Raw genomic sequence first — 27339 nt, forward strand, 5'->3', positions numbered from 1 at the left:
TCCCTACAAATCATCACTGTGTTGTACGTAAGTAAGAACAAAAATGTGTTGCCAGCAGAGAGTATTACCTTGTCAAAGCTGTGCCGAACCGTAACTCAGATTTACATACTTTATTTAGGTACCACTTAAAAAGTCTACATATGAGAAAGGCCAAAACAGAACTGAGACAATTGTGAAAATCTCCCTACAGAATTAGCAAAAGCAATCCTTGTATCTTTGAAACAAAGAGCAAACATGTTCATTTACTGCTGAAATTGCACTGCAGCATTGCAAAAAAAAAAAAACATTGGCAAAAAAGAGGGTGAATAGTTGTGCTCTGATCAATTCATGGATTAAATTACAGTAAATAAAATGTTCAAATATGTGAAAAAATCTGATAATTTCAGACTGTAAGTGACAGTCATGTGAGACAATTCAGAAAGCAGCAAATTATCTTTCTGCTGATTAATTTTAATGGAATAATCTTATGGAAAAAACATAAAATGTTAAAATATTATGGAAAAGGTTTTTATTAGCTGTAAATTCAAGAAGCTGCAAGTAGAAAATGCTCTTGTGTTTATGCTTGAAAATTAACCAAAGGAACTAATTGATTATCAAAAATCTGAGACGGGTATCAGTTATTGAAAAATGTGCCTGTTATTCATTCAATTACAAGGAGATGGAAAGCAATAAGCTCTTTCATCAAGATTCTCCTGTACTTAGTTTTTCCTTCCAGATCCTTAAATTTTGGTGTTGGCTGATGTGAAGACAGCAACACTTCCAAAAACAAACATTTTAATGTTAAAAAATACAGATGACATTTTGCTAACTTTTATCAACACTACTCTCCTGCTAATATGTCATTAAAATAAAAAAAATGTAACTGAAATCAGCTTCTTTTTGGGGGCTTTATACATTATTTGGATTGGACTGGTGTTACTGAATGGCATATGCACTTGGTGGTGCCAAAAATATTATTCCAGGCTTTATCAGAAGCCAAAATCAATGCCAGTCCCTGTATAAGAATAACACCACCCTTTTAATATCTGAAAGAGAAGTGAGCCATAGAATAGAGTGAAACCAAACCTAAAAACAGCAGACAGGCCAAACTTCTATCAGACTCTAGCAGATTCATGCTGATCTCACTCAGATATGGAAGTCCTTCCAACAAACCCTGACAGGAACACAGCCTGAGGGAGATTTTATATTATGTCTGCAGTGGATGTCGCTGAGCTCTGGGGGGTAAGTCAATACGCTGGAAAAAGTTTGGGGGTTTCTTCTTCAACAGGAAAATTCTCCCCGTGACAGAAAGCCAGCACAGTCAAACACATGTTTTCAATTTCTCCTGACCAAGGGCTGATTTAACAAGCACTGAAGCCAATCCTGAACCACCAAGAATGGAGGAACCATGACACTGTGGTATGAGAGGGAAAATGAAGAGGAACCAGACGAGGACTGGCATGAGGCTGTACTCTACCACTTAACTGAAACACCAAGCTTTTGGCTCAAATATGTGAAAATTGCATACCTGCAAGGTAATGCACACAAAACACACGAAATGGGATCATCTGAAAGTCAGGGTTGATGTGTAAATTTGTGCAACAGTTCCCACTGCAGTCCCTGAACCAGTCTCTCAGGTAAAAACCAACCCACATTCTATTCCTGGAAATCATGTCACTAAATGGGTCAAGATCACAAGCAGAACATCACAGAGAAGATCCATGAGTGGTGAAAGTAGAGCATGAGGACACCAGCCATGCAGATATACAAACACGGCTGTGACTGATGCATATATTAAACACACCGTTGAGACACTGAAGAAAAAAAACCAAATATTTATACTGATAATAGTCGATTAGAGCATCCATGTGTATTTTGGATCATACTTTACATCTTAGATTTATTCCCTTTTTCCTTTTTTTAGGGATAGAGATGCATAAATTGGATTTTTGTAGATATCCAATTTGCCAATATTTCCAAATTAATTTTTGCCAAATAGAAATGTCAGTATTGATATATACTGCCTTAAAATCCACAGATTTAATGTTTTCTTTACAGGGATGGGCAATGGGTTTTAAATATTCAGTCATTAATTTTATAACATTAAAGATTTCATGCAACAATTAATTTAAATTAAAAGTATTTTTTTCCTTTACTTTTAATGGCTCCTGTTTTAATGTGGTCTTGCCATGAGCTGTATGCTAACCATTAAATGGCAAAAGAAGAAAGCAGTAATATCTGCTGACATGAGTCAGGTACTAAAACTAACTGCAGCTCTCCCAGCTCAAGATACAATTAATTTTAATTAATATCTTTATTTTAGTTTATGAATTAAACCATCTATTTTACAGAGAAATGTTATGTAAACTAGATAGTTTCTTGAGTCCAATATATGGAATCTTAAATTGGAAAAACTCTGATCTGTTTTTATGGCCAAACACGTGAGAAAGTTGGCATTGTGGAAGTCTTACACCAAAAGAAGTAATGAACAAAAAAACCCTGAAACATCAGCATCAGCTAAATTGTTTCTCTGAATATCAGTATTAGCATCTGCTCTGATTTTTATAATCAGTACATCTCTGGTTAGCATTAAACTAACAAGCATAGACACTACCACTCAAAAGTTTGGGATCACTTGGAATTTTTCTTGTTTTCCATGGAAAAACTTGTGAAATTAGTCTGAATAAGAAATACAGCAAATGAACTGGACCTGCTGACATTGTCAGGGTTAGTTCCTTTGTACCGTACGGTTAAGCTGCTCAAACAACAGCTCAATAGGGTTCAGATCCAAAGACTGCACTGGCCACTCCATAACAGTCAGAATTCTGGCTGACGGCTTATTCTTTAAACATTTCGTAGATGTTTTGGAGGTGTGTTTTGGATCAATTATCCTGTTGTAAGATGAAATTGGCCACAAGCAAGTGCAGTCCACAGGGTATGGCATGGCATTGCAACATCTTGTATTAGTTTTCCCTTCCCAAGGTCCCTTCCACTCTTTACAAATCTCCTGTTCTACCACCTCCAAAAGCCCCCAGACCATCACACTGCCTCCACCTCTATGACTGATAGTTTTAAGCACTGTTTTTGCATCTTCTCATTTGTTCTGCATCTCACTAATGTTATTCTGTTTGATCCAAAGACCTCAAACTTGGAGTCATCCGTGCACAACACTTTCTTCCAGTCTTCCAATGTCCAGTCTTTTTGCTCCCTTTTTAGTAAAATAGTGTTTAGCTGTGCAGCATGATTGACTTGGATTAGCAGCCATACCAGGAGATTGATGCAGAGGACTGACAGTTGATGATAACTGTTGGTGAACTGCATGAAAATGCTTTTCTTTGGAAAACAAAGAAATATTCCAGTGATCCCAAACTTTTGAGCAGTAGTGTATGTACAGCATATTTTGTTACATCTCTTCGAGTTTTCAAATTTTCTTGTGAATGTCTTTCAAATGATAGTTTTCTATGATATGAACATCCTTTACTGCTAATATGTTTGCCAGATATATTGGTTATAAATATCTGAAGAAAATTTTAGATTTGCCAAAGCCGATGATTTACTTTTTAAGATCTTATCCGTCATTACCAATGTTACGCAGATAACATCATGCATCCCTGCTTAGAGATGCAAGATTTTGAAAACCAGGGCTGATTCTGGCATTTAAAATAAGAATGTAGCTGATATCAATGTCAAAGTTTTTTACATTACTTCTTTTGGTGTAAGCAGCTGAATGCAGATGCATTGATTAATATATAAATTTGGTGGATTTTGATAAAAATGTGCTTTTAAGTTGTGTTATCTTGTGTTTCTTAATGCATTTAAGATTGCATATCTTAAAGACTCCCACTATGCCAACACTTTCTCTCACTTTTGACAATGACAACAGATCAGAGTGTCATGCACTGAAAGTTTAGCATTTCTTAATCTTGCATAACAGTGATTCACAGTCACTGAAATATGTTTGCTATGCCTTGTTTCTTTCTTTTCTGAATTCCTATATAACTACCATCCATGCACCAGAGACAGACGTCCACTAGTACTTTCCTCTCGTCAGTACACTGTTTGAGGAGCTACATCTCATATTTAATCTGTTTCTTATGGCCCTTTTTCAGCATTTTTCTGCTGCGGCTTGCTGTCAATATTATCCTATCGTAAACTCCTGCAGGAGTACACCATAGGATCATAGCTGCAAAATGCTACCTCTTCAACAATAAGCAACAACAATATTTTATCCTGTACATTTGCAAGTAGTGGTTTCAACTAAAAAAAAAGTCACATCCTGCTGTCTTTAAACAAAGAATCACTAGTCAAGAACATTCATGTTTAAAAATGCTAATAAAAGCTGTTTTTGCAGTGTTTTGTAGTGCAACACTTTTTACATTAAGAATAACAAAACAGAAATAATCAGTTCTATTGTAGGTCATACAGAGGCCAATGCGGATAAGAAGTAAAACAAATCCCCTGTTACCCTACGTTCTTGCCAAATGTGTTAAGTTTTACACAGACTGCCACAGGAGAGAGGGAGAGAAGTCCCACCGTCTCCGAGACCAAACAAGACCCACCAGTAAAGGCTCAAAGCAGGACAAACAAACTGAGACCAGGGGTGTTTATGGAAGAGGCCTACATTTGAGCTGAGGTGGAAGAGAAGTCATGGGGGGTGGTAACAATCTATAACCCCAGGGCACTAAAGAGGGAAGATCCAGCAGGGGTAAAAGTCTGGCAATGGTTAAAAGACTAGTGAGATCTGTCACTCACACTGTGTGCAAATATGCGAGAGTGGGGTCAGGATTCAGTCAGTGCAGCAAAAAGTTCAATGTCTGCTCTGTCTGAAAGAAAATCCTGAAAAATTAGGGGATTTTTTCATATGGACGTGTTAAAATCTAAAGGCTAAAAGCTAGCCTGCCCTAAAGCAGAAATCCTGTCCATCATTTCTGCAATAACATCTGAGAGTGAAATTCAATCTCCAGCTGGGAGAACCATAGGATCTGTGAGTTTTAAGGTTAATTATTCCCCACTGAAGAAAGAAAACAGACATAATATTGGTCCATGCCAATAAGACTTACGTATATGAGTCCAGAGTAGTATCTGTCTTTCAGGTTGTGGAGCACAGATGCCTCATTCAGACAGGTGAGCTCCGCCATGTCCTCCACTTTGCTAAACTTCGGGGGATTCATCTTCTGGATGTCATCCTTATTGATGACCACCTTCTTGCCATTTTCTGCCAGCTCCACCAGTACCTCCTCGCCCCGCTCCTCCCGGATGCTGGCTGCCTCGAAGCCATGGCGCTCCGAGGGGACCCACACTAGCTTCTTGGCTGTCCAGTCGGCCTGCGTCGCTGGGTTGTAAATGACAGCCCGGTCCACAAACAGGTACCGCTCTGGGTCCTCTTGGCCACTCCGATGAGACATCTTATCTGGGGTTTACCAGAGCAACGTGGCCACCTGGGACACATAGGAGGGCAGAGATTATTACAAAAAAAGATTCTATGCCATTATATCATAAATATCAAGGCAGTCAAGATTCATCACATTAACTTAAATCAATGATGTTTGGTTGTTCAGGTAAAGTAACACTTCTCTGATAAAGTACATTACACAGCAAAATTGATCAAACTCACATATAGTTAGATTTAACACTTTAGAGGTATCAATATTGGCCACAACATATGAACTTAGCACAAAAAGTAAGGAAATGTGTTTGGTACATTATTTATTTGCTGTAACAATGCTTCTTGGTAATAAATGCTACACCACTGGGAACCCATTATCCTTTTAAATGGTGCCACATTTGTAAGGAACATGCATTTGTGGGATGAGCAGCAGAGCTGAGTATGTGGGTTGAGCCCATGAAAAATTTGCCCAAAAGCTTATTTTGCTGTTGCTATTAACTCTTGTTTTGAGCTTCTGGTACCCCCAGGTGCTGACAATCAGGTGCCTGATTGGCAATCTCAATGGAGAGATATTGAGATGAGATTCTGCAACCAGTGGCATCCCAGTCTGGGACTTAACTCTATCCTCCATGAAGACAACACTCGCCCCCACAGAGCAGGGATCCTCAGAGACTATCTTCAGGATGGCATGGCCTGCCAGCAGTCCTGACCTTAACCCCACTGAACACTTGTGGGATCAGCTTGGGCCTGCTGTTAGTACCAGACTAGCCAACACAACCACATTCGCTGACTTGCATCAAATACCAGTTGAAAAATGGGATGCCATTGAATGGCAATTTGTGTTGCCAGACTGGTGACCAGCATGAGGAGGAGGTGCCAGGCTGTTGTGGCTGTGTGTGGTTCTTCTACACACTACTGGGGGTCCTGTTAAATGAATAAATTGTCAAACTGCTAATATGTCTTGTTTCTTAAGATTTCAATCAGCCAATCCACCAAACCACACCAAACAAGAGTCAATGGCAGAATAGGCTGTCTGTTAGAAGATTTGGCAAATATTTCATGAGCCCAACCCACATATTCAGCTCTGCTGCTCATCCCACAAATACATGTTCCTTGCAAATGTGGCACCATTTAAAAGGGAAGTGAATAGGATTTCCAACGGTACAGGATTTATTGTCAAGAGGCATTGTTACAATAAAGAAATAATCTACCAAACACAAATTTCCTTATTTTTTGTCCGGGGTTTAGTTAAACAACACTTTGTACATATTTAACAATATGACAGAGCTGCAGTAACCCTTGGAAATCTGTGGTTAGGTGGATCTCCTCTGGCAAAAACAAAGCACAGTCAACCTCATAGCAAGGCAATGAATAATGATGAAGAATATGCACTTTGCTACTTTTTTTCAACACCTAAAGTCACTGGTGGGGATTCTAACTCAGTGGATAACTTCACTCATGGTGCAAATGAGCCTAACAACAAAAACAACAATCCACCAGAAACATTAGCAAAAGGAACCCCAGTGAGGTTACTTACTCAAGTAAGAGCACAGTTACTCTGGTTTAAACCTACTTAAGTGGAAGTAAAATCACTGGTTTCAAAAGCTACAAGTGCCCAAAAACCCACTCAATTTCAGTAATTTGAGTGGCTGTAATTACTTACTTTCCACCCTCATTCAGCTCATTTATAGGGGTCCAATACATGACTAAAAACATATCCTCCTCACTAACAAAGGGATGCCATATATGACAAAGCATGCCCTATGCTGAATGGTAACATGACATAAATGTGGATTAAATTCATACAACAGGTTTCAGTAAAAGACTGACAGCCTGCATGACTTTCCACTGAATACATCTGCACAATAGCAATGCGCATACTGCGTAGTTTACTCTTTCAGAAGGTCTAACAGGACAGGGAGCCGTCATGAAAGTCACAATACCGACATCAGCCCCCATTTCCCCCCTGTTAATCATCAGTAAACCCAGTTCAACATTTATCCCTGTCGCCTAGATTAAGTCTTCAACCTGCTCTTGTCCAAACAGACCGAGCTTATACAACAGACACGATGACTGTGCATTGGCAAACCACCAGAGACACAGCATGAACGGAAAGCAGCAGGAGGGAAACTTGCTGCCCAGGTCCTGTTTACAAATATTGGGCTAATACCTGCGCTAATGAACCTGCGCCACCGACATAGCTAGCTAATGAAGCTAAAGTGGGTAAACCGGAATGTGCCACGAAGTGGTAAGTAACGGCGTAACTATGGCAACGCTAGCTAAAAAGTGCAGTGAGAACGACCGCTGAGGCAAAATATGGCTATCAAAGTTGCCTTTAATGAATGAATACATTACCATTAAGCTACAATAACGTATCTAGACCGTGTATATTCATCTCATATCTAACATTCGTCAGGTTCAGCGGCGGTTACATTATCTCTAGGTGTCAAAGCCTCGTAGTTTGGTGACATGTTGGGGGCATATGTAGCCCCCCAAAAACGAGCAATACTATACAATAAGATGAGTTCATCTGCTTAAAATAAGACTCTACGTACTGTGTAGCACACTTTCTCTCAATGGGGCGACAAAATCGTACTACAATGCTCGGTTTTGTTTAGAAACGACACATTTATACGTGGGTTTACGACGACCGTTAACTCCAAGTTTCCAGCGCGAGCTCCATCCTCATATTAGTCCCTTCTGCCCCACGCGCTCTCTCATCCCTCGTCCTCGCAGTGATATCCACCTAACTTACCTGGTGAAACGTTATCCAGCGAAGCAGCAGTCAGATCCTGTTCACCACGCAGTCCGATATTCCCCCTGATGATCAGGCGACCCTGTATGCAACCAGCAGCTACACACAATTGAAATGCAGGCATGTATTTGGGCTTTGGTATGCACCACAGGCACAGCGCTGCCTCCACAGTGAGGCCCCTCCTAAAGAGAGCAGACTTGACCGCTGCTGCTCCCGCCTACACCGGACTGAGCTCACATAGAGAGTGACCATGCAGATCAATACACAGCCAACGGTGACACTCTGTGGGAGGATACACCTGAACAGAGAGGTTGGCAGTGCGTGCTGGCTGCTCTCATAATCTGGTATTTTTCACAAGTTAACACAGTGATAGGGAATTTCACAAGATGTTTAACCGTGGGGTCTATTCTTATCTATCCCCCAAATATCTATGCATTTCACACTCCCACCAGAGCAGCATGGAGACAATTGGGCTCTCACTTTACGGTATTTCTATCCCCCTCTATCATTGGCTGGAAGAAACCAACCCATTATTTCCGCAAACTGAATTACATTTGTTGAAATTAGAAACCTTGACATTGCAACGCTAAACAAAAGGGCAAAATAACTTACTATTGGAACCGCCTGGCCCTACCTTCAGTTAATTCTAATAAATCATATTTTACAAGACATATTTTAAAAGAAACTTGAATGTGGAGGAAAACCATAACATGCCCTATTCAACGTCTATAAAGCAGAGCTTATCCCACTGGTGGGCTCAGAGGGGTAGCAGCAGGGCAAACACCCCAAAAGATGCCTCCTGTGGTAAGTAAAACATGATTAAATGCCCTCCAGAGTGCCTTCTCAGTGCACACAACATATCAGATATTCCTTTATGATGACCTCCCTTTGAAAAATACAAAAAAAAAAAAAAAACAAGAAAAAAAAAAAACGCCCTCTAGTTTGCCATTTCATAGGACAAAGCACTAAAAAGTGCACTCCTCCTTTCCCTTCCATTGGACAAATGCAAAGGTGCTCTTCCATTGTCAAATGTGATAACGTGCCCTCCAGTGTTCCTTTCCACAGGACAAAACATGACAAGTTCCCCCTGTGTCCTTTGTATTGGATAAATGCAATAAAGTGCCCATAAGAGTTCCTGTTAATTGGACAATTATAATAAAGTGCCCCATAAGGTGCACTTTTAGGACAAAGCACAATAAAGGGCCTTACAGGGTCACCTTCCATTGAATAAATGGGATCAAGTGCCCTCCAGGGTGCCCTTTCAGTGGACAGAGCATAATAAAGTTCCCTTCAGGTGCCTGTTCCATTGGAAAAAAAACAACTAAAATGCATCTTAAGGTGCCCTTTGATTGGACAAACATGATACTTGGTTCAGTTCCTTCTAGGTTGTCCTTATATCGGACAAATCGACCAAGTTTTGTCTGATGTAAGGGCATCCAAGAGGGCAACCTAGGGGTGCCAAGGTTGCCCTTTCAGTAGGCAAAAAGTTCCCTTCCCTGACCAAACTTATTAAAAAACATATACCATATTACCTGTGACAACTGCTTCAGTTAAGCTCAGTTATGACTATAGATAGTTCATAATTTCTGGTTTGTTTTCATTTCAAATATGTCGTAGGTATAATCACATAGTAAAAAATGTTTAATCTTAGCCTGGCTTTTTAACTATTTCATCCCTGACCCTTAGACATCCTGAGTCCACCACTGCTCATCACTTTTACCACTAATCGTAAACTGCAACAGCGCCATCTTGTGTCTGAAAAAAAAACAGTGGTGTCGTTTAAGCTTGACACATCCTACAGATTAATTTGTAAACATTTGCATATTAATGTCTCCGTTATAATTTACAATCTCATAACTTTGACCTTTGATTTTATAATTATGAATTACCTTCTCATACTTTATTATTTTATAATTATTACCAAACTTTCATGGATTTTCCAGCAATGCCATCTTGTGTCTGAAAACAACAATGGTGGCTTTTACTGCTAAAAACAAGCAGCACATTACAGCAAAATTTGTTTTACTTATTTTATTACAAATGGGAAAGATCTCATAAAGGGGTAAAGAGAAGACTGATTACTGTAATTAAATACATATTTCATTACACATATTAATATGGTGGCCATTTTTCTTTGACAAAAACCCACTGAAGGAACTCAAGTACCAGCATAATAATCTCCTTTTTTAACCTCTTTTTGATAAATTTCATTACAAATTTCAATTCATAAGGGAAAAGTGTGTCATATTCAACATGAAAACACAATATTTGATAACCCACACATCAACCTAGCCTACATTAGTATTCAACTACTTGGCCAGCACTAATGTTGTCTTGACTGATCTTATATATTTTCATTTTATTAAAACCTTTGAGTTCAAAATAGAAATTACTCAGTGGTCATCAGTGAAGCTCTTGCCAATGACAGCTTCTTTAATCTACATAGATTATACATTTCTAGCTCATGCTCTAAAGCTACGGTGGACAACTCTGACATTTATTTGGCATTTTGACATTTAAATTGTCAGCAAAGCTTTCCCTGGTTCACAAGCTAAGATGCCAACTCTCTATTGTATTATGGCAGCATTCGCTCTGAATGTATGCCTTTCTTTCTTATTCTGAAAGACTACCCCTCTTCAGGGATTATGCAAATCCACTGTGCTCTTGCTGATGTTTAACTGTAGCCATTAAGTGAACAAAGTAGTTGTTTAACCTTACATAGGATCATCAATTTCCTTTCCTTGCTTTAGTTGCTATGTAATTGCATGTACTTTTTTGTAACTTTTCATTTGCAGCACTAAACTAGAAAAGTACACTAGTTTTAGTTTCCAAACTTTAGCTTAAAGTCAAAGGAGAATGGCCACTATGTTAATGCGTTGTGTTTTTATCATCAGCCTTTACAGGAAAAACAATAATAAGGCATGTTAGGTTGTTGTTATGTACAGTCTGTTCATATTAGAGGCTTTAGCGCCCTCCCCTCCAGGCTCCTCCACCTCTCTTTTTCATGCCTCCTTTCCCTCCTCCTCCTCCTCCTCCTCCTTTCACTTTCTTCCTCACTCCACTTGCTTGTTCTGTGTCATCCTCGTCTCGATCTCCTCCTTTTGGCCTTTTCCTTTTCTCACCTTGCTCCTTCATTTCCTGTGAAAGAAGAGAAATTTAATGTGTTTTCTATATAAAAGTCAGAAATCACACCTAGCTTTACATGAGGAAGGGATCCCCAATTTTTTATTCACTTAGAGCCCTTTAAGATGCAATCAAGACTACCTCTGTCAGTTTGGTCAACATAAAAAAATACTTTTTAACAGTATTTATTGTCCAAAGGTCAATATTGGTCCAATACTCATATTTAAACTATGGGCAAAAATGAAAAGTTTTAATGATTTCAGTAATTCTTTAGCTTACTTTTAAACAATAAACATTGAGCTTATTTTGAGATAATGTAGTCATTTTCTGCCAGTTTCCAAAAATTTTCAGTCCATCTTCAGTATCACAGCTATTAACAATTTACTTTGTCAACTGTTTTTATAAATAGCTGATTCAGTCCATCCATCTTCATCGGCTTATCGGGGGCTGGGCTGCATTCGTAGCAGGCTAAGCAAGTCAAATTCTTCTGGGGGATTGCGAGGTGTTCCCAGACCAGACAGGATACACAATCCCTCCATCGCATTCTGGGTTTTTCCTAAGGCCCCCTCCCTGCTGGATATGCCCAGAATACCTTCACAGGGAGGCACAGGAGCCATCCTGATCAGATGCCCAAACCACCTCAAACGGCTCATTTCAATGCAAAAGGAACAGCAGCTCTACTCCTAGTTCCTTCCTAATGTCTGAACTCCTTTCCCTGTCTCTGAGGCTGAGCCCAGCCACCCTCCAAAGACAACTCAATCTGGTGGCTTGTACCCACAATCCCATTCTTTCGGTCATTACCCAGAGTTCATAGGTGAGGGTTAGGAGGTAGACTGACTGTGCACCACAACGGTCCGGCACATCACCGCAAAACTGTTGACGCTGCACCAATCTGTACATGTAACCTGCAATGCTCATCTGTTTTGGTAATATCTGAGAAATAATCAGTTATGGGATCATGAAGTAAAGTCTTACCAGCCTGGCAAATCTCTGCGCCTCACTCACTCTCTCCACCAACATCATCACCTCTTCCTCCTGGGTCGGGAAGGCCGGGAGTTTTTTCCCAATCAGGCTTTCGATTCGCTGGAAAAGCTCCACATCGTATCTAAGATGACAAAATATGTAAATTTAAATCATTACAGTTGTTTTCACTTTAAAACTTAAGAGCACCACTAGATGATTTCTTACTGAGTGACAAAAGTGATGGATTTCCCCGACCGTCCTGCTCTGGCTGTTCGTCCGACTCTGTGGATGTAGTCCTGTGAGCATGAAAAGATACAAATGTCCATTCATTAAAAACAAAGTAAAAACATGCATGCATGTGCCATGAAAAAAACAAGAATAGGCAGCAGGGTACTTTAGAGTGAGTGGGGATGTCGTAGTTGATGACACAGTCCACGTGAGGAATGTCGAGTCCTCTGGATGCCACGTCTGTCGCCAGCAGCACAGATCGAGACTTGGACTTGAACTTGTTTAGTGCTCCGAGTCGTTTGTTCTGACCAACAAAAGAATGGAGGAAGATCAAGAGAATTATGAAATTTACAAAAAATTAACACAAATAACACACCCAAAAACATTAAGACCTTTCTGCTTTACCCCTAGAAACTATACAACTTAGAGTGTATGCTAAATCATCTTAGGCCACAAGTGCTCACCCTTTATCATCACATTTTACTGCCCATATTAGACAATTTTGAAGACAGAGAAAAAGAACATGCATATTGACAGACAATCCTTCGCTGATCAGACAATTACAGTCAGTGTGGAAAAGATTTTCATGCTTTAATAGTATTTGTTCTTATTTTGTGCTCCTCTGCAGCTCTACCTGACTCATCTGGCCATGGAGAGGGATTGCAGTGATGCCGAGGTTCCTTAACAACAGCGCCACCCGCTGGGCATTGTTACACGTGCTGCAGAAAATTATGAATGAGTTGCCGGCTAGTTCATTGAGGATGGACACCAGGTAACAGTCCTGTCACGGAGCGATACATAACATAATCAAAAATCTATATTAGAAACTCAATCACACTTTTCATACTATAAGAAGTGCAACACGGCATGTAGGACAAGATTTTGTACATATTCATGAGAATCTACAGCTCTACCTTGTACTTAGATGGTATAAAGATGTAATATTGCTGCAGTTTGTCTACTGTGGAGTATTTGGTAGATACAGCACACTTCACAGGATCTTTAAGAGCTGCTCTCTGGAGTTTTTGGACCTGGGGGGAAGAAAAGAAAAAGTCTTCTGTCACACTTAGTGGACCTTCAACCAGCATACCTAGCAAAAGGACTGTAAAAACAACAGCATCATATGAAAACACCAGTCAGTATCTAAACAAATGTTAGTGTACCTTTTTAGTCATGGTAGCAGAGAACAAGAAGGTTCGTCTGTCTCTGGGAATCACCTTCAAAATTTTATCCACCTGGGAAAGGGAATATAGACTCATTATGTGGAAAGTTGGCAGTTTTGCCCACCAAAGCTCAGAGGTTCTGAACATACGGGAACCTCTACATGAGAAATGAGGTGTAGTGTAAATTTCTATTATGTTGTACCAAGGTTAAAAAAAGAAAAACCTGCAGTTCTAGCAACATCAGCCTGTTCTAGAGGGACAAACTAGCATAAATGTTATATAGTAAAGATATTTTTTGCCTTTCTGACAGCTGTAAATCAAAACATTTCAGTAAATAGTACCTTTAAAGTTCTAACATTATTTATGATATGATATTGTAATTCATTTACATGTCATTCACCAAAAGTCACCAACCCTGCTGGGTTTACAAGACACCAGAGATACTGCTGCAGGGTTCCGACAAATCAGTTCAATACAAGCATTTACAAAGTTACCTGTTCCTTTTCTAGCTCAGCATTAAACAGAAAAGGTTCCTCTTCTGAAGCAAAACTCATTATTCAGCATTAATTGAAGACATTTTCCTAAAAGTACATCCCTTAAATCATCATAAAATGAAAAACAAAGCAAAAATTAATCTTGTTCTCAGTTTCCCCCATAGTCAAAAACTCTGTCCTTCTATGGAGTGGAGTTAAACCTGCCAGTCCCTATAGCTAAAGGTAAAGCACACTGGCATCTTTTGCCTTCTAGTTAAATTATATCTAACATATTCACATCTTATCTACTCCAGTGATACTCAACACGTGGTTCTTAAGCCACATGTGGCTCTTTTAAGATGGTCTGTGGCTCTTTTGTGTCTTAATTTGAAATATCATTTCCCCAGAAAACCATAAAAAATGAAACTTCGAATTCAGAAATTATCCATTGCAAGTCACATTTATCAGTTTATTTCCCACAGTTATACAGTTGGCTTTAATTGTCAATCAATAATTTTTGTCTGTATGTTTCCATTGCCCTTATTAGAAAATTTTGCCTCTTTTTTCGCCAGTGCTTTAAGCCCACTTTGGCCACTTTTTTTGCCCCTTTTTTACTACTTTTATACCATTGTGCCCTTTTCACCAGTTTTGCCTTTTATCCTGCTTATTGCAATTTTTAATCTCTTTTTTGCTTTTTTTTTTGCCACTTTTGCCCATTTAAGCTGCCTTTACCATGAAATGCCACTCCCCCCCTCACACACACACTTTTACCACTCTTTGCTGCTTTTTGTCCACTTTTCCCACCCTTTCTTGATGCTTTTCTGTCTGTTTTAGTCAATTTTCACTCATTTTTGCCATGTTCTTGCCGCTTTTGGATCATTTTTGCCACTGTTGACTCATTTCTTTCTCACTATTCACCCATTTTTGCCACTTTCTGCCCTTTTTGCCACGTTTCACCCATTTTTACCACTTGTTTGCTGCTTTTTAACCATTTTTGCCACCTTTAACTTAATTTTGTTGCCACTTTTACCCTTTTTTACCAACTTTCACCACTTAGATTGGGGCTCTTGCGAAGGTATTTTTCAACAGTTTGGCTCTTTGGTTGAGCTGGGTTGAGAAACACTGATCTGCTTACAAAAATAGAATTATCCCTCTATACAGGACTTCTACTATATAGACAGCTTTAAGTCACTATCTTCTAGCTATGATATCCTGCAAAGTCAAGAAATGTTTGAATTTGTTGCAAAAAAAAATGCAGCACTTCCACAAAGCAGAAATAAACACCTCTGAAGCTCTCTACAATGTTCTATATTCAGTACTGTAATACTTGGAGACACCAGAATACCCTGCATTACTGTGAGTGCAATATTGTATGTAGAATGTAGGGAAACTCCCATTAAAGGGTCTCTATATCATATCAAATAAAAGCATATATTTCTGGAAACTTTTGCACTAAAGCGAGGGAACTACCCACCTCGGTCTCAAAGTCCATGTTGAGGATTCTGTCAGCTTCATCCATCACCAGAAACTTCAGAGCTCGTAGAGAGAAGCCTTTTGTGTTCTCCATATGGTCTATTAATCGCCCTGGTGTGGCTGTAAAGATACAAGATTCACTTCATCAGATGGCTGATGTGCAACCAGAATGTTACAATTCAATATAGTCCTGGCCAAAATAAAACAACACAGATACCCATTTTAAAAAAGGGACACAAATGTAGATTGGGTAGTCCTTTAGTGTATTTACATAAAAGTACAGACAATTCCTGTAAACTGTCTATACTGCACAAAAACATGAGAAGTGTTTCAGTAAGCAGGGCAAGACAACCGTTTAGACCATGTGCAAGAGTTCACTTGGAATTTTTAACCAAGAAAGTGTGTAGGTAACTGCATGATAATAAAAACAATGGAATGATTAAATATTTCAACAACTTTATTGTGTCAAATGTAAGCTTCAGTTATCAGTTTTTTTATAACGATGCTAACCCTGGAAGAGAAAGAGTCATGAACTGCTACTAATGACATCTGTGTTAAAATACTGATTATAATGTCACTTATGATCTTACCGATAACTATATGAGGTTTTTTAGCCAATACCAAAGACTGGGACATCATATCAATTCCTCCGACAATGACCGCTGGAAAAGACAAAAGTATAAGTAAAAAGAACCAAAGAAATTAATCTGAATCAATTCAAACCATTAAGCCTTTCATGGAGACGTACCACATTTCACTCCAATACTAGAGCCCAGGGCTTCAAACTGCTCTGAGATCTGAAAGGCCAGCTCTCTGGTGGGGGTGAGGACAAGGGTGTGAAGTCTCTGCGGGGAGGACAGCAGGGACTGAAGGATGGGCAGAGCAAAAGCACCCGTCTTTCCTGAACCAGTTTCTGCCAGGCCGATAACATCCTTACCTGAAGAAGACAGAGGAAAAAAAAACAGATTTTAATGCATAAAGAACAAAAGCAACATCAATAAATCAGAAATGTAATTCTCCTGGATTTCCAGACCCCAAATGTTAACCTATGAGGCTGAAATTGCTCTCGACAGTCTTTCCCTTATACAGACTCAATATACACGGGTGGACTATCCAGCTAGATTTCAGCAGTGTTTTGGCTCTTTCGATTCTTTTAAATCCACATATAATCACCATTTAGACTAGCCCCTTGCCATCTACTGCTCAAGTAAGAGCAGCGAGTAGCGCCAGTCTCTGTAAGAGATCAGAGAGAGACAGAGAGATAGAGATCTACACAGTTATGGTCCTACTTAGATTTAACAAATGAAACTTTTAATCACTTGTGTTTTTGGGCGACTATCTAAATGCGTTTATCCCAGCTTGCTCAATGATGAAAATATAAATAATATATCCAATGCTTTAGTCCTAATAAAATGGCACATATACTATGTTACACTGACATGGCTCATTCTGCTGCGTTCACAGTACATCCTTGTGGTTATGTAATATTTTGAATATAGGGCCACTTGCATCTGAGTACTTTTACGTTGTTTACTTTGATTAAAAATTTAACAACAAACCCGACTATGTCATTTACCACTGATTTAAAGCACATCTGATGTGTTACTATGATCACTCACCTTGCAGAGCCACAGGTATCGCTTCTATCTGGATCTTTGTTGGACTCTTCCATCCCAGCTGATCACACGCCTCACACAGAACCTCAGTAACACCCTGTTTATTAAAAAACACACACCCGGTAATACACTCCAATAAGACACAGAAAACACTCTATCACCAAATGAAACCAGCTACCAGGTACCACACAAATTTGACAAGTTAAATACCGTAATTTAAGCTTAGAATAGCTAGCTTAAACAGCTGCACTACAGCTTGTTTATTACGCTACTATGACGTTTCCTCTTCCATCTGTCAAATAAACTCACCAAATCTTTAAACGTCTTCACTGCTTCATCATTTTCAGCGCCATTAAACTGACTGTTATCATCATCACTACTCGAATCTTCGAGTGTTTCATCTTTATTTGGTTTCACGCTCTCCTCCAGACTGTCCGCCATGCTTTCCGTCCCCAACGTGTCGTCAGCTACGCAGTGCGCCTGTGCGGAAACTTACTGCAATGGGTTAAGGGAAATGTAGTTTACGAGGCATACGCTTGTTCCGTTATTGTAACTTTTTACAGTCTAACTTTCCAACTATGTTATTGCAATCTATGATTGTAACGTCTTGTCAAATTACAAAAGATTTCCATTACAGCTGTTTGAGAATATATTCCACATCAAAATTTATAAGTTACCAGTAATATCGATAAAAATAACAAAATGGTTAATAACAAAAATGAGATAATGAATTAAGAAAAATATTTAAAATAAATTAAATAAGACTAGCAAGTTAAAACTTTAATTTGTTTCTCAACAATGGGAGAAAATGTGAAATTCAGGCTTATCAGGTCATTAGTAGAAGCACAGATTTGTGTTAAATTTATCTAATCAATGCTGAAAAGTTCGCTATTAATACAAGCCCCCAAAGGCTTTTATGCAAGATTACCCTCATTTAAATATTACTATATTATTTATTTTCTTAACTTAAATTTCAATTTACATTTGGAAAATGCCTGTTAAGGCGTTAATATCACGCTAATCAGGCAGAGTGAATAAGCACTGCATTCAGATTTACAATAAATAAATAAATAAATAAACTTTAATTTTGACATATTTGTATGTCTTTTATTAATGTCCATGTGCTGCTTAAACTGTCAGTTATAACAATTAAAACAAACAAAATAAATATTCTTCACATATATATGCATCAACCTCTCATGAATGTTTTAACTTTACTTTTGTAAAAATTTATACAAAGCTTCATTTATTCATATTAGTCATAATTTTTGTTAGAATAGCTCCCTCTGTATATTTTATTTTGAAAAACTTAATTGCTAATTTATTTGGTAGTTCTGTTTAAAACATACAGAGCACATTTATGTAGATAGACATTTTTATGCTTATCCGTTGTAAGGACTACAATGAATGTCTCACATGAAATTACATTCCTACTTTCTAATAGAGCTGAAAAAAAAAACACTTAAACATGAGGTCACACTGTTTTGGTGCTTTTATTTAGCTGCAGAATCAGTGTCAGTTCATTTCAGTTTTTGTTCAATACAGACATTGTATTTTGCCAATGACTGACAAACAATCCATGCCTTTATTTTGAAGTCCAACATGTGTAAGAGATCACCAATAGAATAAAACAAAACAGTCATAAAATTATACAAAACATCTGGCCGTTGAGAGAAAAAATACAACGTACTGATTGACAAATGAACTCCAATCTAGGAACGTTTTCTTTATAGAGCAGAGAATAGTGTTGGTTTATGTAGGCATTGAGTGGCACCTATTCGAAGGTTTCCAATGAGGTTTATGATCACATTTTATGTGTACACAAAATTCACATTCTCTTCGATACAGCTAATAATGTATCAGTCAGAAAAAGATGAGCCTTCTCAGTGGTCTCTTATTTACTGAAAAGAATCTGATCTAGCTGACAGCCTTACAACAGCTACCTCTATAACCCTTACAGAAAACACAAAAAACAAAGAAGGACACTCCTGTAGTTCAGACTGTTCCATGGAAATTCACCCTGCTCCTTCTCAGAGGGTCAGAGGAGTCCCTCCATCTCCCTCATGAAGGCTTCATACACCTGGTCCTTTGTCTTCATATTAGGCTGAGCCACAGCACCCATCTGGGTGGGGTTAACCATGGGACCGGCTGCTGTGTGCTGTTTCTGCCCCTGACCAACTCCCATGCCTTCATCCCTCCGCCCACCAATACCTCCTCCTGGTTTCTCCAGAGGCCCTGGAGCCACCCCCGGCATCGCTCCAGTCTTGTCCCTACGCACCCTCAGCGCTGTGGGCACGAAGCGTGTGACCTCCGCCTTCGTGTTGATGATCTGAGGTTTGGCGGAGATTGTAGCCCCTCCAGCGCCAGCCCCTGCTGCAACACCGCCTCCAGCTGCTGCCACAGAGGTGATGTTGGCCCGCTTCTCGATGGTGGCTGCGTGGTGGGGGTTGCTGCCGGCGCCTGCTGATGCTGCAGCCGTCCCAGGAGGAGGGGGCATCTGCATGACACCAGGCCTCATTGGCATGGGAGGGGGTGGCAGGTTGCTCTGAGGGGCGTCCTGATTGGATCCGGAGCCTTTCTGACGCTGCTGGACGATGCTTGGAGGAGCGCTGAGAACGTTCGAGTTGAGAGGTGGAGGAAAGAGCGAGAGCGGGGGCGCAAGTGGACGTGGGGGGCCTCCTGCTCTCGGGGGAGGAGGGGGGATACCTTTAAAAAGACACGAGACAGATGTGTTTGGATGAGACAGGCACGAGACATTCCTGCACGCCACTTTTAAGACGTGAAACAGACAAGCTTAAATATTTCTAATGATGTGGAGAAGACTTTAAACCAAATATACATTCTCTGACTGTGCTGTTTGATAGAGAATGATGTCACGTTTACTCAATGGAGCAAAAACTGTATACAGACACAGTAGATCTTTTGTTAGAAACATATCTGCACGTGCACACAGATGTTTTCACATATGTGCCTACCTGGTGGTGCTGGAGGTGGGAGTCTGGGAGGGGGTCCTCGTGGTGGGGGGCCTGGTGGTAAGCCAGGAGGGGGGCCTGGTGGAGGACCGGGAGGTCGACCAGGTGGAGGTCCAGGAGGCAGGAGACGAGGCATTGGACCCCTTATGCCTCCAGGCATACCAGGAGGCCTCAGGAACGGAGGAGCACCTTAAAATAACAGTATTTATTTTTAGTGCGTGAAACAACTTGATATGGATGAGGAATACTAACAACAGTACTTTGCATTCCTTGCAGATGAGTACAGCAATATTATCAGGTATTATTTCTAATTAACAACATTCAGATCTGTAAAAATAGCTTATCTTGTGTTGCTTAACCCCCTTAACTGCTTGTAAGAGGTGCTGTGACCAATTCGGAGTTGCTGAATATTTTTAATAATCATATATAAGAAGGGTCTTTCATATTCAACCCTGAAAATAAAAAAAATTTCTGCACCATCTAGTGTTGGTGCTCTTTGACTTCCTCGCTAACCATTCCCAGTCAATTCAATCATGAAGTGGAATTCAAATGTATTTTTTCAATGTAACTATCTTGTACCCTATGGTACCTCACTGACATCCCTTTGTTGATCCATCAGTGCTGACATGTTTCAGTCAAAAGTTGTTTTTGTAGACATTAATGTGCTGTAAATACATGGTTTCATGGTTTGTGAGAATGTGCCTTAGATGACAGGAATTGTCACATATGTAAATCCTTAAAAGAAGGGTTAATGATATCATCAGCATGATAGTGGTTTTAGTGGATGAAAGCTAATATTGAAATTCCAACCACTATATTGGCCGTTGATATTGGTCCTATGTACAAATAAAGTTGTGGAGTTTTAGACAAGATCAACAGACTTATGTCAGCTGAAATCTTTCTTTGTTGATCTTCAATCCTTAAACTTTAAAGTGTATTTTAAGAACTCAAGTTTTAGGTCTGAACAACATTTATATATCAGTTATCAGCTAAAATGGATTTGTAATTGTCAGCATTTAAAGTATCAGCAAAAATCAAATAATGTGCATCCGTAATATAAAAGGATAATTCAGATAAAGTTTGGTTTAAAAAATATAAATATAACCTGATTCTTGCACATACCCAGCCCTAAAGCACATCCTTAAAACAACAGGTTCAAGTTAAACAACCCATAAAGGCTCTAACTAACCTGGTGGAGGGCCTGGAGGAGGGCCGGAGGGAGGACCAGGGGGCCTCATTGGAGGGGCAGGGGGTGGACCCAGAGGTGGGGGTCCTGTCATCGGTGGACCTTGCAGATGTGGAGGTCCCTGCTGCCCCACAGGTCCAGACGGTGGGGGTAGACGCTGATTGGCCATAAGGTGGGGCTGGCTTTCTCCTGGTGGTCCTCTGTCCTCGGTGTCTGAGGTCTCTGAATCATCTGTGTATTCTTCTTCGACCTCTTCTTCCTCCTCCTCTTCAGGAACAGACTGACCTGGAGACAGAGACGTGATATTGCTTCAGAAATTCTTAGCAGTTTGAACTCAGAAAAGGCACCAGTGCCTGTCATCTGAGATGTTTAAACTTTGATTTGATTCTGGTAAGAATCAAACTGTATTGATACCTGCTTGATAACATGGCAACAGAAATATGAGTCTTATAAAATCTTGTTTTTTATCATTAAAACCCTGATACCACTTAATAGAATAGCTGAGATTGAATGGTTACTAAACACGCAACAACAAAATGTACTTCAGTTTAAAACCTTGACATTCTTACCTGCCATCCTCAACATCATGGCTTGTAGAGGAGTGATAGCCTTGGTCCTTTTCACAATCCTCTTCTTCTTCCTCTTTCCTTCACGAGGAGCGTCTGGAGGCATGTCTGCAAAACGTACACTGCGACCTGAAGTAGAGAGACATTCATCAAGACAATGAAGAAGTCTTTGAAACCACTGCCAGAGTAAAACAATGAAACCAGCACTACACAAGGCTTGCAGTTTGCAGTGCACGATGAACAGTGGCTACTTTTGCTGTGATCAGTGGGTGATGGTGGCAGCTACACTTGTGGTCATGATGGTGCATGTCTCAACATTTAATACAGGCTTACTGGTCGCACTGGTATAAAGGAGGAAGCTAACGTTTTAGGTAAAAATGGTATTGCAAATGCATTTTATTCTCTGGATTTTAGAGTAATTCACAGCTCACATGCCTGGTGAACAATGGGAGATATCTGTCAGGGCATGGATCAACTATGATCCAATACACCACAAACAGATCTAATCTGTATACCCTCAGTCATCTCTTGGCTCATACTCTGAACTGTGCTGCTCTTTGGCAAATATAATCATGTAAGATACATAATCAGTTGAGGATGTTAGTTTCTGTTTTGACAGTATTGTGGTTTTGAAGATACAATTACTAAATAATACACTCAAAAACCCAGAGACACTCACCAGCATGTCTGTCATTTCTGTCTCTCTCCTCTTCTCGTTCCCTCTGATCATCCAGCCTGTCTACATTCATTCTCTGGTCGCCGTCGTCCCCTTCATCTCTCTCATCCTCACTGTCATCCTCAGAGACGCTTTCATCGTCGTCATCATCTCGATCTCTGTCGCTGTCACTGCCGCTGTCTCGATCTCTCCCTACATCCATGGCAGACTCCTTTTCAAGACCAGGAATGGAGGGCTCTGCACATGGAAAGAGGAAAGGGAGAAGGGTGAGCAGCTACAATTTTTTTTTAAAAAGTGCTTTGATAAGTCCACTGAAATGTTTAACTTGGAAATATAGTAAGTAAAGACAACATTTTGTGTGTTACCAATTTCTGTGCCATATGGTCGTCGAGAGGGAATGCCATACAGGGCAAGGACCTGTGGAGGTGGGGGTCCAGGTGGGGGACCAGGGGGCTTCTTTCCTGGAGGTAAACGTGGCACACCTGGAGCTGTGGCCAAGGTGGGTCCAGAAGATGACGACAGAGGACCTTTACTGAAAGAAAAATAAAAAAAGAAAATCATCTCAGGGGTCCATTATTGGTCAGCCGCATCCGATATGCACTTAACTTGCAGAAACATTAAAAACAGAACATTTCAGGCATCAATCTGACTGACCAAAGCTTGGACGTTACAGGTACTGATCAATATGCTTACCCAAAAGCAGAGCTCTTCTTCAGTATGGAGGGAGGCTGAGCCCCTGGTAGAGGGATGTCCTGGATGTGGATATTGGACGGGGCGTGAGGCATATCTGGTAAAGGGATGCTGTCGACCTCCACTGACTCTGCATTCTGTAATAAAAAGGTAGACAAATGATATGATACTTTAGAGTAAAAGCACAACAGATAAGAAAACCATTTACAGATTTGTGTAAACCAAACCCATCAACACTCGTACTTAATTCAAGATCTTCAAATTGAGATTTAAAAGTGTTAATCATTAAAATATGTTCACCGTGATTGTGTGTTTGTATCCCAAATAAGCTTTATAAGTGTTTATACAAATCTTCCATTTCACTCCTACACAAACCCCCAAAACTACAGAATAAAATTATATCATGTACATCTTAACAAATACATACATGAAATCTCAAAAAACCCACCTTGACTGAGTCAAAATAAAGAGCCAGCTGCCCTCGTTTGGTCTCATAGTCCAGCTCTAGTTTACGCAGCTCCTTGTAGGTGTCGGGGTTCTCTCTCTCATACAGACGGACGATACGTTCAAATGTCTCACGTAGCTTCTTCCTCTTGTCCCTCAGAACTTTCTCATTCAGCAGCGGCTGCTGAACTGGGTTAAACTCTGCCAAAGACATAACAGAAATATTTATTTCTGGGCAAAACACCCAACATTTTTATGAAACCGACAGGACAAAGACTCTTTGGATATGATAAATGGAAAAGTGGACTACCTTTATTAAAAGCCTTAAGAAGGACATATACAGTGCTTAGCACATTTATTAGACCACCCTAACCCTAACCAAAGTAAGGTTTATGCCACAGCTGCTCTAAATTAACAGCATTGGTAATTACCAAAATCTTTTTTTATGTTTCTGCAATGGTTAAAACACCAATAAATAGAAGCTCTTTAACCCAAATGATATTTTTAATGCTGAAATATCATTATTATTGTTATCCATGATTTTTCAAATTTACTGATTTACAAAAAAACTGAAAAAATAGTAAAGCACATTAATATTTTTTGATTCATATGTCAAATTATAGTTATTTACTTGCATTCCTGAACAGAAAAATGAGTGTTAGTGGTTGAATGTTATGCTTGATTAATTTCTGACTTCTCAGAGAAGCCCAGTGAGCCGGCTCAAATTTGGATGAATTCAGTTTGAAATCCCTCATTCCTGTGCAAAATGGTAAAACGTGGAGAGCTCAATGAAAATGAAAGAGTCTGCATTAAAGCCCTTCATGATGCTTGATGGTCTCTGAGACAAATATGACAGGTGGTCTAATAAATTTGTTAAGCACTGTACATGTGCAGACTCAGACATAATTTTACATGCAAAAAGCTTGTTCAGCAGCAGCAAATGAATTCAGCCCTCTCACCCATCTCATCCAGCTTCTCCATGTCCCTGATTATCTGTCTGGGATCCTTCATCTTCAGCACTGCTGCTCTCACCATCATCCTCTGCTTCTTGTTCTGAAAGAGAGATTTAAATACAATGTTTTTAAAAAAGCCAAAAAAGAATCAGTTTATATGTAAGATCAAGAGAGTAACAGATGATGGTAGATTTCAAAACCATAAGCACCTTTTTCAACTCCCTTTTCCTGGCCTCCTTTCCTGTAAACAACAACAACAAAAAAAGAATAAGTTAAATATCATGCTGTCAGTAAAACAGACTGATCGTTCTTTTGGTGTAATCCAGCAAGGTTCGTCCTTAGTTCATCACTGGTACTTACTGGCCTGGTCGGTGGGGTTCATAAACTTCCCACTCTTGGTGGAGGAGGTCGAACGTCGCCCCATCTTGCTGGTGCGTCTCCTTCACCCTGCAAGATAATGAAGCCCCAGAGGAATGACAAATGTGAAATTAGTTATACCCAGAAAACCTCTCTTTATGTTGAATTTTATTTCTTTCGCTGAGCTTAGAACTTTTATCTAAAGGCACAAAGTTTCAAATTTTAACTTTTTACTTGATTTCTGTTGTTTTTTCCTGACTGATAATGTACATGTAATTTTTGTTTCTTTGATGTACTTATAAGATTGGCGGCACTTGATACAAGGAAAGCCTCTTAGGGACCAAAAAGTGGGTTGCAAAGCCATTTTCGCTGGCAGACATTTCTCTTTAAAAAGGTATACGATGTGCTTTTTATTACGAATGATCTATCTCCTTTCCTTATTTCCATTTAATCTTCGTCTAAATTGCACAAAAACGTTCCCAAAATTTGAAGGCAGTTTTGACTAGGCCAGGCAATTAGGCAGTGTGCCTCCAATGTGCCTGTTTAATAGAACAGATCTAGTTATTCAAAGCTTGAGTACATTTCTATTCGTAAAAATCATAGCGATAGAATAATTTGAGATGGAAAAATATGGAAATATCTAACTTTTGACAACCTTGCTTCTGCCTGAGCATATTCATGATGATCAGATAAGGATAAACAACTGCATGCATAACAAAAAAAAAAATCTTTACATGTTGATAAATTGAAGGGATACTCTGGTTTCAGTATTATTCAACAGATAAAACACTTTTCTTTTAAATTACTCTGACTTCAGCTACGTAGTTAGCTCTACTAGGATTGTACGAAGCTAGTTGACTCAAACTTCAGTGATATACCATCTCTATAGGTCGTTTAAACATACCTAATGGCTATTAATCATGACTGAAACAGTGAAAACAGCTCTATACGAGATCTAAAACTCCTGCAGTCGTGCAGCATTTAGCTGACAGAGCTAGTTGCTAACGTTAGCCTGCACTTTTAACTAAGGCCGCGTTAGCATCTATAAGAGCAGAGGAGGTAAAAATACACCTTACCTTCTATTAATAAAACCTGTTGAGCGAAACGCCCAACACAAACACCTCTGGACACCAGAGGTTATGTGAAATGCCTTGTTTAAGCTCTGAAAGCGGTATCCAAAGGCTTCAGGACTCTTAGCACGACTTCGTTAGCCGTGCGCCATGTTTACTGCCGCGAGCGAGAGCGGAAGAGGAAATACGACGTCATCAAAATAAGCGATGCTTTTTCAAAAATGAAAACCTTAATTTTAATTTTACCCTTTTAATTATGTTATTACTACCTAATATCTTAAAATCAAACTCAAATATATTTTATCTATAATTTTTCGCATAATATGTTCAGTACTACCGGAAGCTCGTGAAGGCTTCTGCTCTCTAACGGTCAGAGTTAGTAACTACAACCAAATCTGACAGACAAGGAAGCATGTACAGTACTGTGAGAAGTATTTGCTCCTTTATGATTTCTATTTTTCTTCATAGTTGTCACACTTATCAAAGAAATTAAACATTAGACAATTAACTTGAGTTAATACAAAACGCTGTTTTTAAAATGGCGTCCTACAACCCAAGGGCACTTGAATTTGAGGTTACAAACTGATGGTCAGAAGATTCTCCCTCAGGAGAGCAGAATTCATGGCTCAGCACAGCAAGTATTTAAGGTCCTGAATCAGCAAGGCAGCCCCACACCATCACACTGTCACCACCATTGCATTTAGTTATTCTCCACATGTAACAGGACCTTCAAAACAAGTTAAAATTTTGTCTCTGAATATTTTTCCAAAAGTCTTGGGGCTCATCGAGACATTTGAAGTCAAACATGACGATCCTTTGTGTTCTTTTTGGTCAGCAGTGGTTTTGGCATGGATGCCATTTTTGCCCAGTCTCTTTCTTACTGTTGAATATGAACACTGACCTGCAGGTCTTTAGATTTTGTTCTGATTTCTTTTGTGACCTCCTGGATGAGTTGTCCCATCCCTTGGAGTAATTTTGGTAGTCGAACGACTCCTGGCTGTTTCAAGTTTCTCCATTTGTGGATAATGGCTCTCACTCTGGTTGGCTGGAGTCTTAAAGCCTTAGAATTTGCTTTGTGACTCTTTCCAGACTGATAGATGTCAATGACTTTGTTTCTCATCTGTTCTAATGGTGCCACAATGTGTTTTTGGATCTTTGAGTCCACTTTACTTTGTCAGGCAGGTTCCCTTAATAAATGAACCCCTCATTTAAAGCATCTTTGTGTAATATCAAAAGTTGTTTGATGACCTGAAACATTTAAGAGTG

At 39.6% G+C, this 27339-nt stretch overlaps 3 protein-coding genes across 5 annotated transcripts in view; all 3 read right to left on the minus strand.

Moving 5' to 3' along the window:
* The window catches only part of LOC121503396 (myosin-10), a 103738-nt gene extending 95407 nt beyond the window's left edge, over positions 1–8331 (minus strand). For all 3 annotated transcript variants that reach the window (XM_041777787.1, XM_041777786.1, XM_041777785.1), the window contains exons 1-2: positions 8121–8331; positions 5040–5417 (exon numbers count right to left, since the gene is read on the minus strand). In XM_041777787.1, coding sequence (XP_041633721.1) covers positions 5040–5384 — 345 coding nt within the window. In that variant the 5' untranslated portion in view covers positions 5385–5417; positions 8121–8331. The remainder of the gene's footprint in view (positions 1–5039; positions 5418–8120) is intronic.
* A 2156-nt stretch (positions 8332–10487) lies between these two features.
* On the minus strand, positions 10488–17619 carry ddx47 (DEAD (Asp-Glu-Ala-Asp) box polypeptide 47). Its single transcript, XM_041816911.1, has 12 exons — positions 17469–17619; positions 17163–17256; positions 16292–16480; positions 16134–16205; positions 15545–15663; positions 13598–13669; positions 13349–13465; positions 13069–13215; positions 12601–12738; positions 12432–12502; positions 12219–12348; positions 10488–11258 (listed from the first exon to the last, which is right to left on the minus strand). Exons 1-12 carry the CDS (start codon positions 17598–17600, stop codon positions 11085–11087), a joined length of 1455 nt encoding a protein of 484 aa, XP_041672845.1. The 5' UTR covers positions 17601–17619; the 3' UTR covers positions 10488–11084.
* Positions 17620–18633: 1014 nt separating this feature from the next.
* Positions 18634–26232, minus strand: LOC121504002 (WW domain-binding protein 11). Its single transcript, XM_041778626.1, has 12 exons — positions 26080–26232; positions 25007–25093; positions 24856–24887; positions 24653–24746; positions 23698–23894; positions 23253–23386; positions 22925–23091; positions 22563–22796; positions 21887–22012; positions 21321–21602; positions 20135–20320; positions 18634–19865 (listed from the first exon to the last, which is right to left on the minus strand). Exons 2-12 carry the CDS (start codon positions 25068–25070, stop codon positions 19198–19200), a joined length of 2184 nt encoding a protein of 727 aa, XP_041634560.1. The 5' UTR covers positions 25071–25093; positions 26080–26232; the 3' UTR covers positions 18634–19197.
* Between the last annotated feature and the right edge of the window lie 1107 nt (positions 26233–27339).

Source organism: Cheilinus undulatus, linkage group 21 (assembly GCF_018320785.1).
Source record: "Cheilinus undulatus linkage group 21, ASM1832078v1, whole genome shotgun sequence".
Lineage (NCBI taxonomy): Eukaryota > Metazoa > Chordata > Actinopteri > Labriformes > Labridae > Cheilinus > Cheilinus undulatus.

Bases quoted from the DNA above. Each gene is read 5' to 3' on its own strand.
- ddx47 (XM_041816911.1), bottom strand. From the start codon at position 17,600: ATGGCGGACAGTCTGGAGGAGAGCGTGAAACCAAATAAAGATGAAACA. The intron at 13,670-15,544 runs GTGGGTAGTTCC...TCCCTTTCCCAG, and splicing joins ACATGGACTTTGAGACCGAG to GTGGATAAAATTTTGAAGGT. The intron at 13,466-13,597 runs GTACACTAACAT...TCTTCCCCCCAG, and splicing joins CTGCTACCATGACTAAAAAG to GTCCAAAAACTCCAGAGAGC.
- LOC121504002 (XM_041778626.1), bottom strand. From the start codon at position 25,070: ATGGGGCGACGTTCGACCTCCTCCACCAAGAGTGGGAAGTTTATGAAC. The intron at 23,895-24,652 runs GTGAGAGGGCTG...TGTCTTTGGCAG, and splicing joins GGAGAAGCTGGATGAGATGG to AGTTTAACCCAGTTCAGCAG. The intron at 19,866-20,134 runs GTAGGCACATAT...GTCTTTTTAAAG, and splicing joins CCCACCTCCAGCACCACCAG to GTATCCCCCCTCCTCCCCCG.